Genomic DNA, 24865 nt, shown 5'->3' with positions numbered 1-24865 from the left:
TCTTTGAAAGAATTCCTGTTGCTATTAAAATCCAGTATGTCATTAAACCTTAATTTTTTACGTTTAAATGCTAGGAGTTAATGACAGTGTATTAGGGTACAGGAGCAGAAGAACTGGCTATTCCTCCAGCTGTGTTACATGTCATATCAGTTGATGTAATTTACTGTGCTTGTACATTGTGTTTAAGAAGGTTGTTGCAGCAGAAATAGGTGTTTGCATTTGACGTCTTACTAGAAGAAAAGCTGAAAATACAAATTTTTGGATAAGACAGTCTCAAGGTGCTCTTTTAAAGAACTGGTGTTTTATTTTACAGTTGCAGCAATCTAGAAGAATACACCTCATCAGTTCTGAGACTCAACTGAAAAGGGCTGCAGTAACTGTCCCTTGAAATAATCTATTTTTATGGAGGAGTGTTTAACAAATGCCAGACAATCTGCAATAGCAGAGTTGTGTTTGTCTTCAGCATTTGCTTTGGCAAAAGTGAGCAGGGCAAATTTTTAGCAGTTGCTGCTGTATGACAGGAGTGTTAATACATTTAGCCAAACATCTAATAGATGGTTATCTGGGATCTGTACAAAATGTGTTTATATTGCATAGTTATTCAGTGCTGTCAGGCTATTATGACAGAAACCCTGTGTGATGCATGTTGTTTCTGTCTGGTAACAGTGCTGAAGCATGTTTTAAGAAAGGAGACATGATTTCATTTAGTGACTCACAAAAATGCAGTATTTGTAATTTTGTATTCTTCTTTGATAGGGAATATTTTTGAATGTTGCTGAAGGCTATGTATTCTGATTTATAATTTTACTTTTTATGTTATCTATTTTTATTTTTAGTATAAATACGCAGTTTCCAATTAAAAATGAAAATCTAATCTTACTTATTGAGACTCAATGCCTCAGTCTGCCTTGGTCTTCCTGATGAGAATTTAGTATTTTACGGGATTTTAAAATACGTTAAAAAGAAACTGATTGTATTAGGTTATACAGTGAGGGGGGGGGGGAAGAATCAAAATACCCTGTGATCACTCTCGATGTTCAACAGTCCATTAAAACTGTTTATCTACTGATGTCATGTGCTGTTTCATATTGTCAGGTTATGCCGTCTAAAAAAGAAAGCTCAAGCTGAAGCAAATGCGACATCTATCAGTAATCTCTTGCCATTTATGGAATATGAAGTGCACACTCAACTGATGAATAAACTTAAGCTGAGAGGAATGAATGCTCTGTTTGGGTTGAGAATTCAGATCACTGTGGGTGAAAATATGCTAATGGGGTTGGCAGTAAGTACAGTTTCAATCTTGCAATTGTTTTGCCTTCTTACAGTATTTTTTCAGGACACAAAGATGTCGAGTGGTGTGGAATTCAGAGTAACTAGAGATATTTAAATGTTATTTTAAGAATAAGCGAAGTGAGGGAAAGGAATGAGATGTCTAATTCTCGACAAATCAGGGCAGGCTGTGTTTCAGCACCAGAAAAAGAAGACTCAAATCCCTTGAAATTCTGTTAGAGGACAAGATTATTAGAAAGGGGATGAGAGGAAAAGAAACTTCAAATGGTTTAATGGCATAAGTTTTAGAAAAGTGATTGTGTTCTTTAAAGGTCCTGCCAAAGATACCCCTGTTTCTCAAGCTGCAATACATTTCTATGACAATCATGTCAATTAAGTCGTCAATAAATCTGTTGGTTAGTTGCCAACAAAAGGATGTTCTGTTGCCTCTTTGATGGCACTGAAGAAATAAATGATAGATTGGAAGTGTCTTAGAGATAGGCAAGAAGTGTCCATTATCAGTCTTTTCTAACCTCATTCTGTCGTATGGGGTTAGAATAGTGAAGTATGCTGCTTCTTCCTGCATCGGTGTAAGAGGATGCTTGTGTAATGTTGACTGGCTTGCATGTTCTTTTGTCTGAAATGATGATCTGTTTTCTGTAAATAGAAATGGGATTGTCACAACTTCAGTGATACTGTAAATGGTTTGGCCGCATTTTAGATCTTTGAAACCGTTACTTACCTATGCAAAATATACTAAGGCAGAGGTTTTAATTCATACTTTGGAACTGTTAGGTAAGTTAAGAGCTCCGGCATGGAAAAGACCCATGAGAATGAGAGAGTTTCTTAAAAGAGTAGTGGGATTTTGTCATAAGTGAAAGGAGAGAGAGATCCATTTATTATGGAAAGAGATCATGCTGTAATGTGCATGGTACAATGCTGTCTGTTAGAGCATAAACATTATGGAAAATCTCATATGAAAATATTGGATGTACGTGCTTATGTAATTATCATTTTTCTTAATGTCTTTTTCAAAGTCTGCAACAGGTGTGTATCTGGCAGCTTTGCCAACACCTGGTGGTATTCAGATTGCTGGGAAGACTCCGAATGATGGCACTTATGAGCAACATATATCTCACATGCAAAAGAAAATAAATGATACGATTGCAAAAAACAAGGAACTTTATGAGATTAATCCTCCAGTAAGTAAAGCTTTTATATTTTTAAAGCATTCTGAGTCAAACAGATATACACCATGTTTTATTGACTGAATAATTCAGAACATAAGTTGGTTTTTAATAGATAGATTATTTTAATTGTTTTTTGAGAACCTACTGGAGTTTTCAGATCTCTTAAGCCACATATCCAAATCAATTTATACTTACTTAGTTTTATTTCTCAGTAAAATTATTTTGAGAATGTTCTGAATGTTAGACATGTTAACAAATTGCTTCTAATTGAAAATATTTCTAAGCTACCTAGAAAAACTGGTTTTTATGTCCTTTTTAGGAGCTACCTGAAGAAATCATTGGGTCTCCCATTCCAGAGCCAAGACAACGTTCCAGATTGTTAAGATCTCAGTCAGAAAGCTCTGATGAAGTTACAGAGCTAGATCTTTCACATGGGAAGAAGGATGCTTTTGTCTTGGAGGTGATGTTTTCAGTACTCATTTTCATACTTTTCCTGAAATATATGTAAAAAATTGAGAAAAGTTTTCTTACTCATCCCCAAAGACAGTTCTTCCATTTTGTATCAATAGAAAATGTTAAGTATTGGATTTTGCGTTGTCTCTCTCTGATTCTATTTGCTTCAAGCTAGCTATATTATGCTAGGGACAATATCTGAAAAGATCACCATGCTATTTGTGAGCATGTAGCAATATCTAGAATAACAACTGAGGACTGTAGGAAATGCCCATCTGCCTACTTCAAGCAGCAGTCATGACTGTAAATATATTTTTACTAACATTGAGGGTCTGTGTTGTCACACTTTACATTTAGCAAAGAAAAATCTAGTATACTCTTCCCATTTCAACACTCTTATAGTTGGATATTAGAATTAGCAGTTTCCAGAACTGGTAGTAGTCCAAGCATTCAAAAAAACGTGTCAAGAGAGCATGTGAAAGACTTGCTTTTCTCAGTTTAGCTGCTACTTTTTAGAGTTAAAGAATTTAAAACTTCAGGTAATACCTTCGAGTTCTTTCTACAGCTACAACTAGAAACAACACCTATAAATAAAGAGCATAGATTTCTTTTACCTCTCTATTGACTAAAATTCAAAGATGTGATTTTAACAGTGTACAATTTTGAAGGAGCCAAGTACTAACGAAGGCTAGAGTTTTGATCATCATCTTGTAGATACAGGTATTATGAATACCTGTTCTAGTCTAAGAAAAAGAAAACAATTGAATTAAATTACAGCCTGTAATTGCAGCCTAAGGTACATTAAAGACTTCCCTTTATGTTAATCTTCACAAATCACTATCTTCATAAAAATAATCTGGAAGAAGGGCTCATAGATAGGGAGAATGATAGAGTGCTGTAACAGCAGTTCATTTGAAAACAGAGATAAAGACAGTGAAAAAATAACATGTTGGGAGAGGCTGGTATAATAAATTAAGATTGGTTGGTGCTTCTGTGCTTCAAGTAAATTTTTGCTCTCCAGTGCATTATAGGTATACCAGGATCAGCTTTCACAGTAAAAAGAAATGAGGACAGTTTTCATCAAGTATTTTTTGTAAGCTGGTCTTAACAGGCTTTTGGTTTTGTTTTAGTATCATCATCTCTGTAGGCTGACGGGATTGGAATTGTACCCTCAAAACAAAAGCTAGGATAGATGTTCTCTGAGGAACTGTATTGAAATGAATGAGCCAATCAGAAAATACTTTGTTAAATGCAAAAAGGTCGAATGCTTTTGTGAAAAACAGAAGAATGTGTAAGGCATAAAAAACCTCCAAACTGAACAAAACAAACAATGCAAAAAACCTCAAAAAACCAAACCAACCCTCCCCACCCCTCCAACAACAACACAAACACCCCCCCAAAAAAAACAAAGAAAAAACAAAAAACAAACAAACAAACAAAACCCCAACAAACAACAACAAAAACCCAACCCAAAACATACAAACAACCCAAAGACTGTTACATGGCAAGAGACCCTTTGGACAAATTATGAAATATACTGGGAAAACATAAGCCCAGCTTCTATTTCACTTCTAAAGGCTGTCAAATAGAAGAGAGAGAGCAATCATAAAAGCTTGGCTTACTTCTTCTGTCCAGTTGTGTCATAAAGAGGCTTGATGTGTTATAAGCAATGATCAGCTGTTTAAAGACTGCATTATATACTGCAAACAGAGTTCAGCTCTTTTTTTACAGTTTTGGAGTATTCTTCTACCTTATTTATTACCTGCAGTATATGCACTTGGGATAGGAGGAGATCTCCATGTGGAAGGGAAAAATATAAGTACATTGTAGTGTACTACAGAGCACATTATAAATGGTGCTAAAGTTAGCAAGAAAAATAAGATCTGATGTTTAAGGACCATCATTTACTGGTTTACAATATGTGAATGTGTTGGTCCTAAAATATGTCCCCCTATGTTTCAGTAGTTCAGTCTTTCTTTATAGAAAAAAGGACCTTTCATCTGGGAAACCACTTACTACTGTCTTTGTTAAGAAATTGAATATCAGAAACAGTATTCCAGGAGTTTTAGTGAAGCTCCTGACTCTGACTTTTCAAGAGTAAAATCATTGCTCACTGTAAATATGTAAGAAAAAGTGGTAGAAAATTCTCTGTGATGAGGAAATGCTAAGAGATGCTGAGAAGGCAATTACGAGAGGTAAGGCTGGCTGTATTTTTCGGAAGGGGAAAAAAAAAAAGACGACTCCTCTTACTAGGAGGAGAAACAATACCTGTCAGAGAGCACTTGAATACTGGAGTTAAAATGTAAACAATTTCCAAAATACTTGTTAAGACAATGTTGGAAGTTAGAGGTAAACTTGGATCTCTTGCAGATCAATAAGGCAGAATGAACCTAAAGACACATGACACACAAATATTTACAGAAAGTAACATGGCAGATATGTTCTCAGGCTGATCTAAAATAAAAAATGTCTTTAAAGATTGGACGGAGTAGAGGTTATTTGGATAGCAAAAACTAATAATCCAGAAATTTACCTTTTCCTGTTTGATTTTTCCGCTGTTCATACTAAGCAGGGTTTTTTAAATCCTGGAAAGATTTTTATGTGTCATTGGAATAGGCAGAGAATGATCACATGAGTGTAATACAGACCTTATGAGAGCTCTAGTAGCCAAAGGTCCTTAGCTGGAAAAAGTTGTAAGTTGTGTGGAACCTTGTTCAGCATTTTAAACTGTTCTAAAAATTCTCTGTTTATCATTGTTATCTACTGCAGTTTCTGTGTGCTCTGTTCTTATTGCATCATTTTTAATACAATTTAATTAAGGGAACTATTTTTCAAGTGTTAAGCATATCATAGGTTGCTAGTTAGGATTCAGACATCTAGTTGATGAAATCCTTTTTGAAAATTGTACCTTAGCTGCCAGATGTAGATCTCTTGATGACAAAGTTTTTACCTCTTTCTGAGACTTCTGACTAGAACAGCAACATGATTTTTATCCATTATTCCTTTCTCCAGATTGATGATACAGATGCAATGGAAGACGTACATTCTTTACTGACAGATGCTCCGCCACCTTCTGGTATAGTTAAAAATGTATTTTTTCTTATTCACAAAATGACAAAATAGAACTGGTTTTATTAAAAGGAAAAAAAAGTCCAAGAATAACAGTGAAAATATACTTGAAATGTTTAGCTTGTCAGATATACCTGTGAAAAGTCATTAAGCCTTTTATGGGGATTGTTGCTTATTGAAAACTGAAGTAAACACAGTATTTGAGTGGCATTTTTTTCACTGATGTATGCTCTTGTTGCAAATTTGTTGTTACTTCATGTGGGTATAACAATTAAATCTTTTCTACTAGTGTACCAGTTTCTGAAGCTTTTTAGACTGAATGGCTAATTTGTAGGTTTCAAGGACAGTGAAAGTAGAAATACAGAGAACAGAATGGCCTTTAAGTATTTGTAGCCATATAATGTGACATATTGGTGTTGTAATCCAAGAATGTTATTTAAAGTGAGCAATTCGCCCTTCCAGCACTCTTGCTCATGAAGTGCATTTGTATTTTCTTTGCTTTGTGATTGTGCCATACTGTCACTTAAAGCCTTTGTGTTCACTGCATTTGTAGTCTTTGCTGTTTAAAAAAAAGCAAAGTCCGAAATGATTTGCAATTCTTAAATCACCCACATTATTTTTATCCAAGTCAGTATTGGTCATTTTCTGTAGAAGGCAGTAAAGTCAAATAATAGAAATAGAGTAGTTTCTGATTTCTTAAGAGTTTTTTATAGATGTATTTTTAAAATGTTGCAGCTTGAGAACTAAAACTGCTTGAAGTGAATAATGTTCAAAATTCAGTCATGCGACTTGAAATCAATCTCTTTTTACTTCACAGTGTGATTATGAATGCTGGGGTTGCATTGGCAATAGAACTTCGTGAGGTGTCCATTTAGTTGTCCGTATTAAAAATGATTTAAGAACCCAATACCAGGGGGAGGTGTACCAAATCACTCAACGTTTGCTTGCTGATAGGGATCAGGCAAGAATGCATGTTGCATTAATGTAAGAACGAGGCGGGGGGAAATCCCACAGAATAGCATGCCAACAGTTATTATATTAGTAGTTCAACAGCATCCAGAAAGAAAAGTGCTGTCTTTATAGACAACAGCCTTTGACAGACTTTCCTGTATGTTTGGCTGTTTGTATTTTGAGCCCACGTGCGCCTTCAGTGTTCATAGAATTTTTCATCAGGATCTGTACCCATGTAAGAGCCACTTTCTTATGCTTAGTTGATATCAGTGCTTTTTCCTTGTTCTTATATTGGGAAGAACAGTGAATCATTGCTTTGTATCAATCTTCTTTATGGTATTTGTGATTGTATAGATATCTGTCATATCCTCCTCCATAGAACTCGTGGATCTGGATAAGAGGCTAACGTGTCCATTATGTGGATGTTGCTCTGTACATTTGATTGTCCTTGTTCTCCCACTGTTACCTTTGTGAGTTTCCCTGTGTTCCTTCTGAGCACGTATCTGTTCCCTTCCTAACAATTGGTATCAATGTTTATCATTTTGAGTACTGTTGAACTCAGAACTGTCCTTGTAATAATTATCTATTATTACCACTGAATTGTTTATGCTTCATCAATTAACAATTGTTAGGACCTGCTGCAGTTGATTTTACTACCCTAAAATAAGGCCATCAGCAGTGACCTCGTTTTATCCTCTCTTGCAGATAAGTTATGTAAGTGTTTGAAGCATACAATCCTGAGTTACAGATGTCTCCACTGTGAAAATTTTGCATTTATTTTGACTCTCTCTTTCCAGTCATGCAATAATTGTATTTCCTGCAGAGTCTTTTCGATGTCCGAAGTAGACTTATCAGTCAGAGGCCTTTTGTCTATATGCTTGTTTGCAGCTTGTGAGCTGTGACTGTTATTTAGAAAGGTGGTATCAGCTCCTCAGCAGTGTCTCGTTTTTCCATCTGCCCATGAACCACATACAAGCCATTAATACAGATATCTGTACTAGGCAAACCGGTAGGTCTCAGTCACTAAAAGCACCTCACTATCTGAAGATTAAAAAATCCTGTCTGCTGGTAGTGGGACAATTTTAAATTAAGAGTTCAATGTTGATTAGTCATCTATTTGATCTTTTACCTTTCCTGATGTTTATAGGAATCCTAATTTTTCAGTTTCCTGTTTGTTCAATATCTCCTTCAAACACTTTTGTTTAAGACAGGTTCTCTGATGGAAAATAAGGGTTTTCCACTATTGTGTAAAGCTCCACTGTCATGGTCAACACTCATGTAAAAAAAAAAAAAAAAAAACCAGCATGTTTTCCACTATTGTGTTGTCATGTCTGTGTATTCTTTCTACATCTTATTTGACTCTTCAATGAGATTTCTGCTTTTGATGTCCTGAAAGAGAAATCTATTAATATTTATACCTTCCACAAGCTGCTACACAATTTATTTTCTAGCTTATTTTGTGTATTTACATAGGCCCTACCAGATTTTTCATTTTTGTGCTCATTTAGCTATATCTTTACATTTTCAACATTGCCTATTTGCTGCTTATAACTTTTCTTACCCTGCTGTTCAGTCTTTATACTTTTTTTTAGTATTTTCAAGTCTTTGTTAGTAAGTGCTACATATTTGCACTCAGTCTCTAGGTAGTGTCTTTAAAGCATCTGTGTGCTGTCTGTCAAAGGTTAGCTTTTTAGCTTTTCCTATCTTACCTTTTTAATAGGTTTCCTCATTTGTATGTAGTTTGTCTGTTAGAAACCAGACACAGCAGTCGTGGATTTTGGGTGTTTACCCTTCCTACAACTTCTTTGAATGCTTCTTCATGCTCAGGACCAACTAGGCAGGAGTTTGGTTTGTGGGGTTCCACAAGGGGAGGTTCCGTGGAGCAGTCAGGGAGCGTCTCATCCATCAGTCTTAGCATCAGATGACATGAGTTACCCAGTCTCCATGGGGAACAACTGTCACTGTTGCATTTCATGCCATTGTAGCCTCTCTTGTGTTCCGCAACATTATACCGTTTCTGGCCTTGCTTTTTGGTGGTTGAAGAAATATTCAGAATAAGGATTCTGTGCTGAATTAGTGGTTTAGAAGTGGTGAGTTCCATCTTTCCTATCTATTTTTTCACTGCAATATGGATAACAGAAAGCATGCACTGCTTTTGTATGTTGTATTATATTCTTCAAATACTACGTTTGGTTTTTGAATGTTGGTCTTATCGCTGGTATATTATTCAATGTTCAAAAACACAGGAGGGAGAATACTTGCAAAACATCAAGTAAAGTCACTTCAGTTCATTTAAAAGTATTTTTATATTTCAGTGTGCAACAAATTTCCCCAAATATTTTCTTCGCAGGTTTTTACAGTTGCAACACAGAAATTATGCCTGGTATAAATAACTGGACACCAGAAATTCAAGTAAGCTTATTCAAAGAACATCAAAACTTTTTTTCCCAAATTGTGTTGAAATATGATGTAGTAATTTAAATATATATTAGAGATCACTAATTTTGAAAGATAAATTAAAAGGACACTCTTGTGTTAGAAATACAAGTATTTTTGCTAAGAAAAATAGGATATGAGAACCTGTTTCTTTGTGTTTGTGTTTTGTTTGTTTGTTGTTTTTTGTGGTTTTTTTAAATGTTGTTAATGTTACAGAGAACCTGGTATACCAATACAAATATTCAAAAATAATTACAGTAGGTATGAACTTTAAGGTTTGGGGCATTTTTGAGAACTTGGCTGGATTTTACAGCCTCTTAAGGAAATTGCTGACTGTGTTACTTAGTGTGAGATTCTGAATATGATAACATTAATAGGTTAAGATAAATAAGAATTAGGTAAAGCCAGTCCAGTGAGTAGAGAAAAATTCCATTTGTAATTAAGTTTAAACATTTTAGTCATGTTTGTACAACACAATTCAGTTTCATAGGGCGAGAGTTAAAGCAGAGCTATTATATCTAAATGAGCTTTTACAGCTAATCAGCACAGTGCAAGACTGTGCTTTGCAGAGGCACAGCTCAAACCTGAAAACAATATGACTCCACCAGCAGCGTACTCTCAGGTTGGTAGGATTGCCTGTGTACTTATATATGACACTCTGTTTTTGTCTACATTATTGTGAACAACATATAATTTTCAACAGCAGTTAACAAAATAGATGTCCCTGCTCATTGCAGAGCGGGGTTGGACTAGGTGACCTTTGAAGGTCCCTTCCAACCCAAACTCTTCTATGATTGTATGAAAATACATAGCAGGTAGAATGACTCCTTTATGAAGCAAGTGGAAAGAACATACAGTATTTCATATCTTGCTTAATCACTTGTTTCATATATTCATATACATTAGTTCACAGAAAATTTACCTTTTGTTTGTAAAATTTCATGAACAATAAGCACTTCATGTACTATTGGTACAGTTTTTTCCTTTCTATCCTTCTCTCATTCTCCCTTTCCCACTCCATACCATATTAGGCATCATTTGCCTTCTTTATGAATTAATTTTGGTTTTAATATAACATGCAGGCATCTGTTGGAAAAAAAATAAGCATGTGTGTTTCTATTTCAGATGTTCACAGCAGTAAGAGTATCCAGATTAAGCAACATTAACCTAACAAATCAAACACTTAATAAAAACTTTAATGATCTCTGTGAGAATCTGTTGAAGGTAAGAATCTTAAACATTTTTTTGAATTGTTCAGATGGAAGCAAAGTAAAAATCAGGCTGTGCTGAAAATAACATTTTCTTCATAATTATTTTTCAGAATTAGACTACAAAGTGTCTGTAATTAGTTCGTAAGTTGCTCTAAAGACAAATTCAGCTGCCTTAATGTATTAAGGATTTCCAAAGCTTTTTAAATTTGAATGCGTCCTTTGATTGGTAGCGTACTCTAGAAACAAAAAGGCTGCATTCTATCCTGACTTTTCACACCTCTAATTCTTCTGCAATAAAAAAATTAATATGATTTAGATGTTTTCTACTATAAAGAGTTTTGATCTTTAATTTCTCTGAAATAAACCACACTTTTTTTTGGAGTAACCCAAATCATGTCTTGTGTTCAACAGAGCTTGTATTTTAAACTACGATCTATGGTTCCTTGCTGCCTTTGTCATGTGAATTTTACAGTTGCTTTACCAGAGGATGAATTAGTTCAGGTAAATAAACTGCTTCTTTTGACTTCCAGCATGTAGGCTTGCCACTGTTGGCCTGTAATAAATATTTGCTACTGAGAGTAAGCTAGGCTAGGATTTGATTTACTAGTATTTCTGATTGATTTTGAAGTAAAACTTCAGGCCATAATGTTTAGTCAAGAAAAAAGATGACCTATTGAGTATACCAGTTTTGAGAATCATGGGAGTCCCTTATGAGGAAAGGCTGAAGGAGCTGGGTGTCTTTAGTTTGGAGAAGAGGACACTGATGGGCGACCTCATTAATGTTTATAAATTATATATATAAAGGGCGAGTGTCACGAGGATGAAGCCAGGATCTTCTCGGTGACAACCAATGATAAGACAAGGGACAGTGGGTATAAACTGGGACACAGGAAGTTCCATTTAAATTTGAGAAGAAACTTCTTCTCAGTGAGGGTGACAGAGCACTGGAACAGGCTGCCCAGGCGGGTTGTGGAGTCTCCTTTTCTGGAGACATTCAAAACCCGCCTGGACACCTTCCTGTGTAACCTCATCTGGGTGTTTCTGCTCCAGCAGAGGGATTGGACTGGATGATCTTTCGAGGTCCCTTTTAATCCCTAACATTCTGTGATTCTGTGACTATGTGGCTTCTGATGAGCATAGTGCATCTTAATAGTGTGTATCGTTTTAGTTATGTAGGAAACTACAAGCCCTGACTAGATATCCATTAAAAACTGTTATCACATACACTACAAGAATATGGCACACTAGTTTCCTAAATATGCTGTCATCATAATTGTGTATTTTTTTTCTTGCCATTTCAAGATGATGTAATATAATATACTTCATTATTTTTAAAGAAAGTGTTTTCTTGAGAAAGCATAGCATCATTCTTGTGATCAATTAAACATCTCTTTCTCTTGAAAATACAAGGATAATGAGTTTTTATGATTCGTTTTTATGTCAGTTCACCCAGAAAGAAAGAAAGAACCGATGAACAAAATCATAAACCTTGGACAAACACTGTCAGGTGTATGTTCTAAAAATGTACTCTAGTACTGCCTTTTATGCTTTGCTGTGAAGGGTTTTTAGTATATGTACTTAGATTATTTTTTTCCTTATTATTTTTCTATGTAAAAAGCTTGCTTGTTTGCAAAATTATTCTTGCAGATTGCACGAGAGATTAGGTTACCTAATATGCCATATATTTCTGATTTGCAGATTGCAGTCACGGCTGTTGCAATTACATTTGACAAAAACCAAACATTACAAGCCAACAAAGCCCCTACAGAAAAATCACAGCAGAGAGGTAAAAGTTGTGAGGCATGTAAAGATAATAGATAATATTTTTCTTTCATTTTTTCCACCTAATACCTAATGAGTCACCTATGGGAAAGTTCTTGAAAATCGTAAAGTCATAACATAGAATTTTTTAGAGTTAATATATGTGACCTCCAGCAGGATCACTTACTTATCAAGTATTAGGTATTTTCTTGTATGTAAAAAACAAACTTACAGTAACATGAAAAAAGTTTGGGTATTTCCTTATTCCATGCATTATCTTTCTTTGAATATTTTTCTCTAAAGAATTGGTGGGACAGATGACCATATTTCCATTGTATTGTGAAACGTGGTGTATGTCATTAGAGAATACTTGTTCTTATAAGTAGCAAATTTTGTCCTTACTTCAAGAAGGCAGAAAATAAATTATTCATAATACTTCAAAAAGACTCCAAAAACCCCTTAAATAGATCAGTAATATTTTTGGAGATCAGTAAAGCATATAGCACTATGGAGGGAATAGAAGAGACTACTGCAATCTGCGTATGTCATCTTGCTAATGAAGTACCATCTTACGCTAGAAATGTATGTATGCAATCTGGATATGGGAATGTAGACAGAACTTTGACGATACTGCATTCTGAAGAATGGAATTAGGTAGTAGAACAGAGCTATATGTTTCTAAAACATTATTATACCCTCTTAAATAGTAACAGTAAATTGTTTGTTTTCTTATATGTGAAATAAATCACATTAATTTTTAGTGTAATGTAAAGCTTCCTCGGTTCCAACTGCAGAATCAAATCTAAAATACACGACTTGAATTTAATATTTTTTCCTGAAAATACTAAATCAAATCCTGTTCGATGGAACACAGGTTCTGTTCAATTTTGCAGCTGGGTTTAGTGTCAGACAACTAACTCTTCCTACAGAACTGCATCACTATATGCATATGCTGAAAAAATCTGTTGCAGTCAGACATGACTAAGTGGAATCTGCAGTGTTTCTTATTGCTGGCAGATCTTGTTTTGGGGGTTAATTATCAACTGGGTATTTTTCTTTGTTGAAGCATCTACAGACAATGAAGAACAGTTACAATTTCCATTGGAACTTTGCCCTGATCCCCTTGCTTCTCAACCATCCTTGCCAGCGAAAGGTCAGTTAAATGGAAGAATGCCGAACTATTGTTTTTTGCCGATTTTGAGTCCTGATCTTCTGTTGTTGCAGTAGCTTTAAAATATCTGTACTTTCACGTGCTTTAAATATTCCTTGCTACCTAAGCATAATGGCTTTGTTCACTCTTAAAGTCAAATTTTTTGAGAGTCATGTAAGATTGGCTGGCTAATTGTTCCATATGTATTCTTTTTAAGATTGTTTGTAGTTCTTCTGTCTTTGCATTTAGAGTATTGAAAATGCTGCAAACCACTAGGTGTTGGATGTTGTTTGACTTAAAGAATTATAAATTACTTCATAATTAGGCTTGCTTCATACTGCTTTGCTTCTGTAAAAGGCCCATATAAAATAACTCCATGTATTGTCAGCCTCAAATAATTAAGCTAATAGTTTTCATGGTGGGAAATACTTAAATAGGAAATACTGATTGTTCAGCTGAGCAAAACTGCATGCAATTTATTTTTAAGTGAAAGGAGCCTAAACTTGCATAATAAACTATTTGTACAGTGCAGCACTTTGTGGCTGTTAAACAGCTCCTTTATTTTATCCGAGCTAGACCTGCATTTCAAGAGTCATTGTCATAATTCTTTTATGACTGTAATAAAAATTAGGTTGTCATTCATTGAAATCAGCTCCCTTTTTTGCCCATTACATATGTTGTATAAAGGAGAGTGCCTACCACATGTACTTGTATTTTCAGAGGTCAGTTTAATTTCAACAATAATATTCTTATTGCTTTGTATTTTTTTCTTTTTATGCATTTTTGTGTGCTTAACTTCTAATTAGTCACATTATGATACCGTTAAACTTTCATTTCCAAAAAGAGGAGCTATCCAGAAATTTCTGACTGGTGTCTTCACTGTTACTGGAGTGTGCTACTTGTATAATGGGCACTGACCAGTAGAGGGTAGCCTGTTCACGTATATCACTTGTCCTGATGTTCTTTACATTCCATATTGTACTGTACATCACTTCAGAGGCTTTCATGTAGATAATTATTTCATCTGTCATTTCTTCACAAGTAGACTCAAGGTTTCATTTAGTTAGTTAGTAGTTACATTTACTTAGCAGCTAATTTAATATATTACCTTTTTTTACATACTTTTCTGTAAGGTTGTTATTTTAAAAAATATTTGTATTCAACCTTATACTGTAATCACCTTCAGTAAATGTTATAATTCGCAAGACAGATTTAACAAAGTTAATTATTTATACCAATTTATTATGTGCTCTCAAAATACATAGTATAGTATACATAGAAGATTCTTTTTCTCATCTTCAGCTCTAAATTTTTTTTAATAAAAGAAAGCTGTTGTCCTGTACTACATGACTGCTCATATATTATCTGAATGGAATTCATTTTATCTTATTAGAAATCCTGGAGGGTGCAAGTTCCCACACAGGTATTCCTGCTGCTCAGAGAGGTGAGTTTACTTAATTTAGCCATATGCCAGAACAGAAAGAGCATTCTTGGGGTATTGGTATACTCTTTTTGGATGTGTCAATCCAGGAAGTGTTTACTAGTTAACTGAGAATGCATGCTCTGGTGTGGCTTAACTATATCATAGTATTTTGATGTGGTTTTTTTTTAATTACAGAAATCAGATTTGTTAATAATAAGTGTCTCTGTGTCAGATATATTGATACCTCTTTATCTGACAGAAAATTAGTTCCCTGAGATCGAGCTTTTTTGCTTGTCTTATTTTGAAGTTAGCATGTCTTCCTTCGTTTCTTCAGGGTAATGAAGAAACAATGTTTGCAAAACTTTTTTCTTTTTTAAAGATATGCAAACACCCCTGCAACTAATACCAAAAGTCATAGCAGAAACAGCTCTACTTCTCATTGTAATAATAACGGGGGAAGGCAATGCTGGAGGGGGGACATTGGAGGAAGGAGGACAGTGTTTTGTAAGGAAAATTCATTTCTGTTTAAAACTGAGGTGTTGTTTCAGCATGTGACTCTTGTCCTCATTACCAAAGCTTTTCTTCAATCTGTAGGTTAGATATTGATAAAGATAGTTAGGAAGATTAAATCTAGATCAGCAGTTCATCATGAGGAAGAGAATAGCAATGAAAATTAAAACAAGGCTTAAATAAAGAAACCAGAACTTAATACCTAAAATGAGATTTAAAAAAAATGTAGCATAAGTCGTTAATGACTGTATATGCATGTTTTTTCAGTGTTGAAGTCCCAGTCAGGCAATTGGTTCACAGCTGGGACATGACCAGAAATCGGTACACTGTCCAAAGAAACAAAGTGGACTTGTCCAAACCTATACTGTAACTTTTCTTTTAAATGGACCTGGAAAGGGATGTTTGTTCTCTCAGACACAGATAATTGCTTCCTCAAAAGGAGCGTTGAGATGAGCAAGAGACATCATCCATATTTTTTTCTTTGTTTTTTTTCTTTTGTTTTTCTGTCTGTGTTTTCAGCAACGTCAATTGATTACAGTTCCTTTGCAGACAGATGCAACAGCTGGATAGAGCTCATTAAACTGAAAGCTCAGACCATAAGGCGCGGATCAATTAAGACAAGTAGGCGGCTGTTTCTACCACGTTATGATAATCTGAGACATATCTCTGATTTCCCAGTGGTGAATAGTGGAGTTTCCTGGCCAGCAATAATATTGTAGATCACATGTAGAATGAATACCTGAGCGTGAAAACTGCCGACATTGTTCATGTCTTTGTAAGCCAATATAGGGTTTATGAACCAGTATCATAAAAAGCAAAATGCGGTATTTCTGTTCACTTAGTAAAAATTAGTTATCCATAAATGTGTACGCCTACTAATTATGTAACATACACTGCATGGATGTAGGTGTATGTATGATCTTGGAAAATTTTTGGTGAGAAACAGGAAGCAATCACCAAGGTGACAGTCAAGGCAATGGTCACTAAATTAGCAAGTGGTGAGTTATTTTTCAGTAGTGCTTTGGCCACAGGTCTGACTATCTTGCTTTAATTAGCAGAAATTAATATCTGTTTTAATGGAAAATGCTGCACTGGGGAAACACAACAACCTTCACACTTCCTGTAATTTGTTCCTCCAGCAGAATACATATTTCAAAATGTTGGCACTTTTTTCTTTACCTTCACTTTATAACTGATTGTTGTATGTGCAGCTACTCGCCTCAATGTTTTCCTTTGCAGGAATGCCACTCTTCCAAATAAATTCCATTTCAGCTTTTTGTCTCCTTTTGCATGCATTGCATGATAATTTCCTTTCTCACATGGTATGGCTGAGCATCACAGGCAGCTGAATGTTGTCACCAAGCTATTTGGAAACCATAAAGAAGAGGTTTTGTGTTTTGAGAAACAGTAATCAATCTCACTTGATAGTTACTTTCTCTTCTTTTTTCCCATCTTTTTAGCTGCTTCACTTGATAAAACAAGTCCATTGGCTGAGGGATACTTACGGCACCGTTCTGTTCCATCATGCACCAATTCCACTGTCTCAGTTGTTAAGATGACACCTCTTTCTTTTCTACCTGGGGCAAAAATAACCAAATATCTTGGGATAATCAACATGTTTTTTATACGAGAAACCACTTCTTTGCGTGAGGTGAGCTTTATATCAGGGATTAGCACTTCCTGTTTATTTATTATAATCAGAGGTAAATATTTGAAGAGGTTTGAGTTGAGGTATGTCACAGCAAGGGAATGGAGCTTTTGTAGCTTGAAGATGGTACTGAATGGAGAGTAAGTCGCGTTGCACTGCTCTTGTTATAGAGCATATAGAGCTGCCTTGTGTTGCGCAATGTTAGGAAGGAGCTACTTAACCTTTGCCATTGTTGTTGGACTTGGATATAACGCTAAACCAGTGAGTTCTTAAACAGAACTATTTGGAAAAAAATAGGTCTTTGACCAGCAGTGTGAGTAGGGATCCTTTGAATCCAAAACTGAGATCAATTTAAATGAAAACAGCAACAAAAAAATCCATTCTTCTTTTAGCAAGCTCAACAATGGATTTTCACAGTGTATTTGCTGATTGTTAATATTACATTTTGTGCATTCTCAGTAACACAGCTATGTGTGACGAATGTCTAAAAAGAATGTCGTAGGGTATGTAATCACACAAGCAGCTTAGAGATTGTAGCTAGTGATACTTAAACACTGATCTCCAGTCTGGATCTGGACAACAGGTACTCCTCTGAGCGTGCAAAAAGTCCAAGAAATATTCATTATACTTTTCTTGTTCTTTTGGGAAGTAGCTGCATCCTTCTGCTACAATTTCTGGCCACAGAAATGCACCTCTTGCCAGCTCTGCCAATGCTGAAGAGTATGCTGTTTGTTGCTAACTATACATTGGTAAAATTACAGAGCAGATTTTAATAAAAATGATCAGCCTTCAGAAATATGAGTTGCAAGCTCTCTAGAGAAACTTCGATTGGACAAACATCTTTTTTGGATCTAGCAAGTTATGGCACCTTTTAACTTAAGAAATTATGTGAGAAGGGCAACATTTTCAAAAGGATGTATATGGTATGATCAGGGAAGTGGTTACCTGAGATTTCTGTACTAACCGCAGCTTCTGTAGATACTAATAGCTGATAAGCAAGCTTTGGTAGCGGTGGTAGTAGATCTCAGGGCAGTGAACTTAAATCTATTTCAGCTGCGTAGGCTGAGTCACAAACCAGTTTTAATACGAGTTGCACAGTATTGCCCTGATGCGCTAAAAGTCAAAACAGAGTACTCATTATATCCAACTCAAGCAATGTGTTTCAGGTTCTAGAGAAAAATAACGAGCAACATTTGTATTTGTATTGCTTTATATTTTGCTCAGGGTACTTTACAGAATATTGAGGCTTTATGAATGCTTTCGTAAGCTGAAGTTTGTATCAGACACTGTGCTTCAAAACTTAAGTCCAATTTATCCATCACTCTTAGGTTTTGTTGTTTACAGGTGGATACTTAAAATCTTTTGTTATCTGTTGTGATCAAATTTTGTATTAGGTTTATAATATTACAGGTTTTTTCCCTATAAGTTGCTGTGACTGTTAAAACACTTGGACAAAAATCAAAATTTCACAAGTAATGACAAACTCATATTGAAATTTTGATTTCTGGCTGCAATTCATTCATGGTTTATGCTTGGAGCAGTGAAATTATACTTGCCCTTTTGTTAATTTTCATCCAAGATACGTTTTCTAATGTCTTTATGAGTCTGTTCAGGGTATATTAAACTTTTTCCAGTAGATATGAGTGCAGTCTGTATTTGCTGAAGTTCAGCTTAGCGAGCCTCTTCTTCTACCTGCCTCTTTCATTTTCTCCAGTGGTACACGCACGTGTGGAAAGTCTAGTGGTCCTGCGTTTCATTTTGAAATTTTACAGACATTTTGAACGAATAGTGAGCTCTGTTTCATCAGTTTCTTTCCTCAGTTTTCTGTGGATTTTTTTGTTGTTGTGTAGTTTGCCTGGTTTTTGTGTATTGGGTTTTTTCCCGTAATGTAGTAGCTCACATTCTTTCTTAAACATTGTCTAGAAAAAAACTGTACTTCTTTGTTTCCCTTTTCCTTTCACAGCAATTTAAATTATTCAGCTTGGCACTAAAGAAGTAAAAATCCCCTATAAGCACCATCAAGTCAAAAAAACTTAACAAAACTGGATGGCTAGAAGTTCTTTTGGGCTTCAAGGGGAAAAAAAAAAGTTTGAATAGCTGCCATCAAGTCTCTGCTCTGTCAAAATACTTCGTATTTTGAGGGGTCATTTCTTTAGTGAATGTTGAGCATTCATGACAGTCATTAACATATGTGAACTTCCAGTGACCAAAGGTAATGGCCACTCCTTACCAATAATTTCCAAGAAGACTAAATCTCTTTTAATCCTCAGTAGAAGTTATTCTTTATCTGCTTCCCAGTTTAAAAAAAAATAGGTAGTATCCTTCCTGATGAAAGAAAAACCTATTATTCAACTGTCAGTGAAGTATTACATGTTCCTGCAGAGGTGTAGGAATGTCTGAAAAGTATGATTATATGTAATATACTGACTGCAAAGAGTCACAAATGAGTAACCTACTTGTGAATCTTTTACTTGAACAGTAAGTTCCATTGGTCTGATTTTTAACTGTGACCTGTTAAACAGTAAATAGCTTCTAAGTTTTGTACAGTATACCATTTAGGATTCACTGAAATATTCAGCTGATGAAAATGTAAAAAAAGTATTCAGCATCTCCCTAACACAAAATGTATTTTTAAATTTCCCTTTTAGGAGGGTGGTGTCAGTGGTTTTCTCCACGCATTTATTGCTGAAGTATTTGCAATGGTGAGAGCTCATGTTGCAGCTTTAGGGGGGAATGCTGTTGTCTCATACATAATGAAGCAGTGTGTTTTCATGGAGAATCCAAACAAAAATCAGGTAAATTATTATATGAAATAGCAATGCTATTGTGACCAGTATGACACAAATACACATGTATTTAAAAAACAAGGAACGCTGTAGAGCCATGTTTGCATAACACTTGTGGATCTCTCATAATCATGCCTGTTTAAAGAAGCCAAGAGTGTTCTTGAACACCTGAGTTAGCACGAAATTACAAATATGCTTCATAAATCCCCAAATGGGTATAAGTTCACTAGAATGGAGTAAATTGCAGGAAACAGCTGTACTTACTTAGTTTTTCCGATGTTGCAGTGTTAGGATTTTCATCCTTTTCACGCGGAGTTGCTGATATAAAATGCTTCGTTTTGGACATGAAGGGGCAAAACTTCATTAGTAAGGGCAACAACTGAATATGGTTGTTCTCGTACATGAAATATGTTCAAAACAGTAGTGAAAAAGGAAGTACAGCTACACAGATACTTCATTTGTGATGGTCTTAATGAGAATCTGTCTATGTGTTCGATGGCACACAAGTGAGTGGATATAGAAGGAAATGTGGCAGGGATTGCCTCACTAATAAATTCTAATAATTTGTCCTCTGATCTCTGTTGACTTTTCTATTCTCTGTGTAGTTACATCTAGCAGATATCAGTGAACACAGAACATGTAATTCCGTAATGTTTGGTAACTGTGCATTGTCCTTTTTTTCAGGCCCAGTGTTTAATAAATGTAAGTGGTGATGCAGTCATCTTTGTACGTGAATCTGAGTTAGAAATGTTACCAGTACAACCTTCTACGGTTGTTTCTCAGCCCACAAGTTCTGGAGGAGATGTCACAACGTGAAGACAGAAAAAGTGAAATAGTCTCAGCCAAATATGAAGATTGTTTAAAATGTGGGAATGTTCAGGTTTCCATCTTCAAAATCAGTATCTCCGATAACATTAATAGCCCAAATCCAAGACAATCACTTTACTTTGTCCTTTAGTTTTATGTAATATAGTCAGGGCAGCATATTCGCAAGTATGTTCTGATTCTTTTGTTATAATTACAGGCCCCTTTGAAACCTAGACAGAAGGTGAAGCACTGGTACGAAAGTGTGGATTAAAATAGTTGGCATCACATGGAACTGTGAAAATAAACAAAAATTCTGTTGCATTTTGCAGCTGTTTAAGAGAACCATCTCTGAGTTTGCATATTGTATTAGCTGATTCTCAGTTCAGTTTAAAAAATAAAATAGGGATCAGGGTGGGTGGGAGGTAACTGAGAAGCCTGTATTAGCAACATTTGCTAAAAAGGAGCAAGAGATTGGTGCTCAGGCTAATAAAATATGAGGTGAAGTCTGAATTTTTCTTGGATGCTTGAATGTGAAGAGGAAGAAGCAGCATCAAAAAGTCACAATTTGAATTTCTGCGCACTAAAAGTATTTTTCAACTGTTTGTAAGCTGATTATTTTTTAAAATTATTACCATACAGGATGTGTTTTGAGTGGGTGTTTGGAATTTTTTTTTTTGTTCATTTTTGTTTTTTAAAAGTTGCCAGACCATCACGCTCTCTTCCTAGTCATCCCTGTGGCTTAAAAAAAAAAAAAAAAGTTTCAAAGTGTTAGGTGCTATGATACACTGTCACTTCCATACTGGCAGAATGTCTTTTTTTAATACAAGATTCTGTGACAGAATTGTCCTGAGGCTTGTTTTCTTAAGGCATGATCTCTTGCAAGGACGACATAAACAGTCCTCCAAAGCCAGTTACATAGAGGTTTGCTCCAGCCTCCTTTCCGTCTAGCAAGTTGGAAATGCCTGGCAAATTGGAGATTCGTGTATGTTTGTGATGCTGATTTCTGCAAGTTAGCTTTTGTTTTTTTCCAGTACAGTAGCTGGGAAATGAAGGTACTGCAAAGAAAGGAAATTTGTCATTTCCAGTAAATGTCTGAAAGGCAGTGATGTTTTAATGTAAAAAATGCAAACTTTGATCTGAAGATGCACTCTGACTTAATTTTGACAATACCATACATGGAACTTGAACAAACATGTAAACTTGAATGTAAATATTCTGCTTAGTGCTGAAATTAAGCAATGGCATGATTATTTGTTAAAACTAATTATTTCATTGTAAATGAGCATGAAGATCATTCTTGCACAATAAATTTCTGTATAAAATTTATTGCCTTTTTATATGTGTAATAGTTAAATGTGTATGCTGGATGCATATTAAAGATGTTCTGCCCCCATTCTCCTCAGAGGAATGTTTTTCACAAGCTGATTATTTAAAATTTGGAGTTAATTATCTTTAAAGTGTTTGAATTGGGTACTTACCAGAACACTTTACTCATACAGTTAATTGTATTTCTAAGTTCTGTAGCTGTTGCAACTGAAACTGCCATAAATTAAGTCACCTGTAAATAGTTGTAGCTTTCTTGGTTACTTTGCAAGGCAAATCTTGTTCCCTTTAAAGCTGATGGCAGAATATTAATAACTTCAGAATGTCTTGGATCTGGCACAAGAAGTTGTTTTCAGCCTAAGTATGAAGCATGGAAATATTCCCTGAAGTAGGATGTTAAAGTAGCTGTTCTTGATTTTTTTCTACGTGTGTAGTGGGGGTTTTTGCTAGCTTCCATGGAAGTATTAATGCCATCTTTTCATTTCTAGCTGCTTAAATGGCCACAGTTTCTTCTACTGCGTTCCATTAGATGTAGAGGAAGAACTTTCTTATCTAGAAATTTTAGTTCCTCTTTAATTATTATTCCAGAAATGACAAACATGGTTTTTAACTGTTACTAATTGGGATGTAGCTTTTTGTAATGGGTCCAGCTGCAGAAATTTAACCTGTAGGAAGCTGTATGCTGAAATTGCTTTGTTATTTTCTTCTTTCCAGTTAAAAAAAAAAAAAAAAAGGTGCATGCAAATCCATTGTCATTTGGAACATCAGACCTCATACATTTCTCAGAGGCAAAAAAGGATTGTACAAATGTAAGATGAACTTCAAGAAATTATTAAAGTATGTAAGGAAAGGAAAAGTAAAACGAGTTAAAAAATTAAGTAATTAGTGCCCAAAACAGCTTTGAGGAGCTGTGTGCCCACAACGTAAGTTGATTTATGTGCCTTGCTGAGTTCAGAGTGGCTGCGAATCATACAAAGGTACCTCGTGTGTTAATGACTATTACTCCTTTAGTCATGACATAATAATGTAATTTTGATTGTGGGAGAATCATTGAAGCTTCTGCTGAAATGGGAGCAGTTAATGCAAGATACTCTGTGCTCTGCTCTGTTGTGGGTTGACCCTGGTTGGACACCAGCTGCCCACCAAAGCTGCTATATTACTCCCCTCCTCAGCTAGACAGGGGAGAGAAAATATGACCAAAGACTCATGGATCAAGATAAGGACAGGGAGAGATCACTCACTGGTTACCATCATGGGCAAAACAGACTCAACTCGAGGAAATTAGTTTATTACCAGTCAAATCAGAGTAGGGTAATGAGAAATAGAACCAAATCCTAAGAACACCTTCTCCCCACCCCTCCCTTCTTCTCAGGTTCAACTTCACTGCTGATTTTCTCTACCTCCTTCACCCCAGCAGCACAGGGGGACGGGGAATGGTGGTTGTGGATAGTTCATCATATATTGTCTCTTCTGCTCATTCCTCCTCTGCTGCAGTGTGGAGTCCCTCCCACAGGAGACAGTCCTCCATGAACTTCTCCAACATGAGTACTTCCCATGGGCTGCAGTTCTTCATGAACTGCTCCAGTGTGAGTCCCTTCCACGGGGTGCAGTCTTTCAGGAACAGACTGCTCTAGCATGGGGTCCTCCCTAGGCTGCAGGTGGATCTCTGCTCTACCATGGACCTCCATGGGCTGCAGGGGACAGCCAACCTCACCATGGTCTGCACCAGAGGCTGCAGGGGAATATCTGCTCTGGCACCTGGAGTGCCTCTCCCCTCCGCCTTCTCTGACCTTGGTGTCTGCAGAGTTGTTTCACATATTCTTACTCCTCTCTCCTGCTACAATTGCTGTTGTGCAGTTTTTTCCCCCGCCTTCTTAACTATGTTATCACAGAGGTGCTACCACCATTGCTGACAGGCTCAGCCTTGGCCAGCAGCAGGTCCATCTTGGAGGCAGCTGACACTGGCTCTGTTGGGCACGGAACAAGCTTCTAGCAGCTTCTCGCAGAGAAGCTCTCACTCCTGTAGCCCCCCTTGCCACACAAACCCAATAAATACGCAAATGGGACTTAAAAATGAGGGGGAGACAAAGAGTACCATTTGAGATACTTGTGGCTCATTGCTTTGCCAGGAATTTACTCTGACAATAGCTGTTTGGGGGTAGGACCCAGTGCAACTTGCTTGTGCTGGTTTTGGCTGGGATAGAGTTAATTTTCTTGGTGCTGAGTTTTGGATTTGGGACCAAACCAACCTTGTTAAGATAGGGATGTTTTAGCTATTACTGAACAGTGCTTGCAGAGTCTCAAGACTTTGTGTTTATCATGCTGCCCCTTCCCTGGTGAGTACGCTGAGGGTGGACAAGAGGCTGGGAAGGGACAGATGTGACAGCTGACTCAATTTGACCAAAGGGACAGCCCACACCATACAACACCATTCTCAGCACGTGGTTGCTCAGGGAATGGCATCGGTTGGCTGGTAGCAAGCAATTGCTTTTTGCATTGCTTATTTTTCTTTGGTTTGTTTTGTCTTTTTTTCTCTTATTAAGCTGTCTATCTGAACCCATGAGATTTCTTGCATGTTTCCTTCTGATTCTCTTCCCTGTCCCGCTGGGAGGGAAGGAGTGAGCGAGCAGCTGTGTGATTGATGTCTGGCTGCCCACTGGGATTAACCCACAGCGTTGGTTGCTTTTTCTTGACTTGAGGAGTCCAAATGACAAAGGATGCAGTGAGTGAAAGTAGCCCTGCTCCTGTCTGCAACCCTCAGAAGAGCCTCTAAGCTTGGGTTTGAAACCTTCATATCAATATTTTGAACCAAATGGGTGGTTATCACCCTTCATTAGAAAGGAGTGGTGGCATCTGCTGTAATAGACCACTTCTCCAG

At 36.2% G+C, this 24865-nt stretch overlaps 1 protein-coding gene across 17 annotated transcripts in view; it reads left to right on the top strand.

Moving 5' to 3' along the window:
• C2CD5 (C2 calcium dependent domain containing 5) overlaps positions 1-22020 on the top strand; it is a 69398-nt gene extending 47378 nt beyond the window's left edge. For 2 of the 17 annotated variants that reach the window (XM_065627171.1, XM_065627164.1), the window contains 14 exons: positions 1096-1282; positions 2307-2471; positions 2779-2919; positions 5925-5988; positions 9283-9344; positions 10494-10592; positions 10991-11080; positions 12278-12365; positions 13407-13493; positions 14884-14934; positions 15943-16044; positions 16884-17074; positions 19720-19866; positions 20542-22020. In XM_065627171.1, the coding sequence (XP_065483243.1) occupies positions 1096-1282; positions 2307-2471; positions 2779-2919; positions 5925-5988; positions 9283-9344; positions 10494-10592; positions 10991-11080; positions 12278-12365; positions 13407-13493; positions 14884-14934; positions 15943-16044; positions 16884-17074; positions 19720-19866; positions 20542-20673 (1606 nt within the window). In that variant the 3' untranslated portion in view covers positions 20674-22020. Of the gene's footprint in view, positions 1-1095; positions 1283-2306; positions 2472-2778; positions 2920-5924; positions 5989-9282; positions 9345-10493; positions 10593-10990; positions 11081-12277; positions 12366-13406; positions 13494-14883; positions 14935-15942; positions 16045-16883; positions 17075-19719; positions 19867-20541 lie in introns of those variants that run through there. The other 15 variants (XM_065627115.1, XM_065627111.1, XM_065627120.1 and 12 more) reach the window with 13 other exon arrangements.
• The last annotated feature ends 2845 nt before the right edge of the window (positions 22021-24865 follow it).

Source organism: Caloenas nicobarica, chromosome 1, assembly GCF_036013445.1.
Source record: "Caloenas nicobarica isolate bCalNic1 chromosome 1, bCalNic1.hap1, whole genome shotgun sequence".
Taxonomy (NCBI): Eukaryota; Metazoa; Chordata; class Aves; order Columbiformes; family Columbidae; genus Caloenas; species Caloenas nicobarica.
Note: the sequence above shows the minus strand (reverse complement) of the source record. Positions and strands in the feature narration are given on the sequence as shown.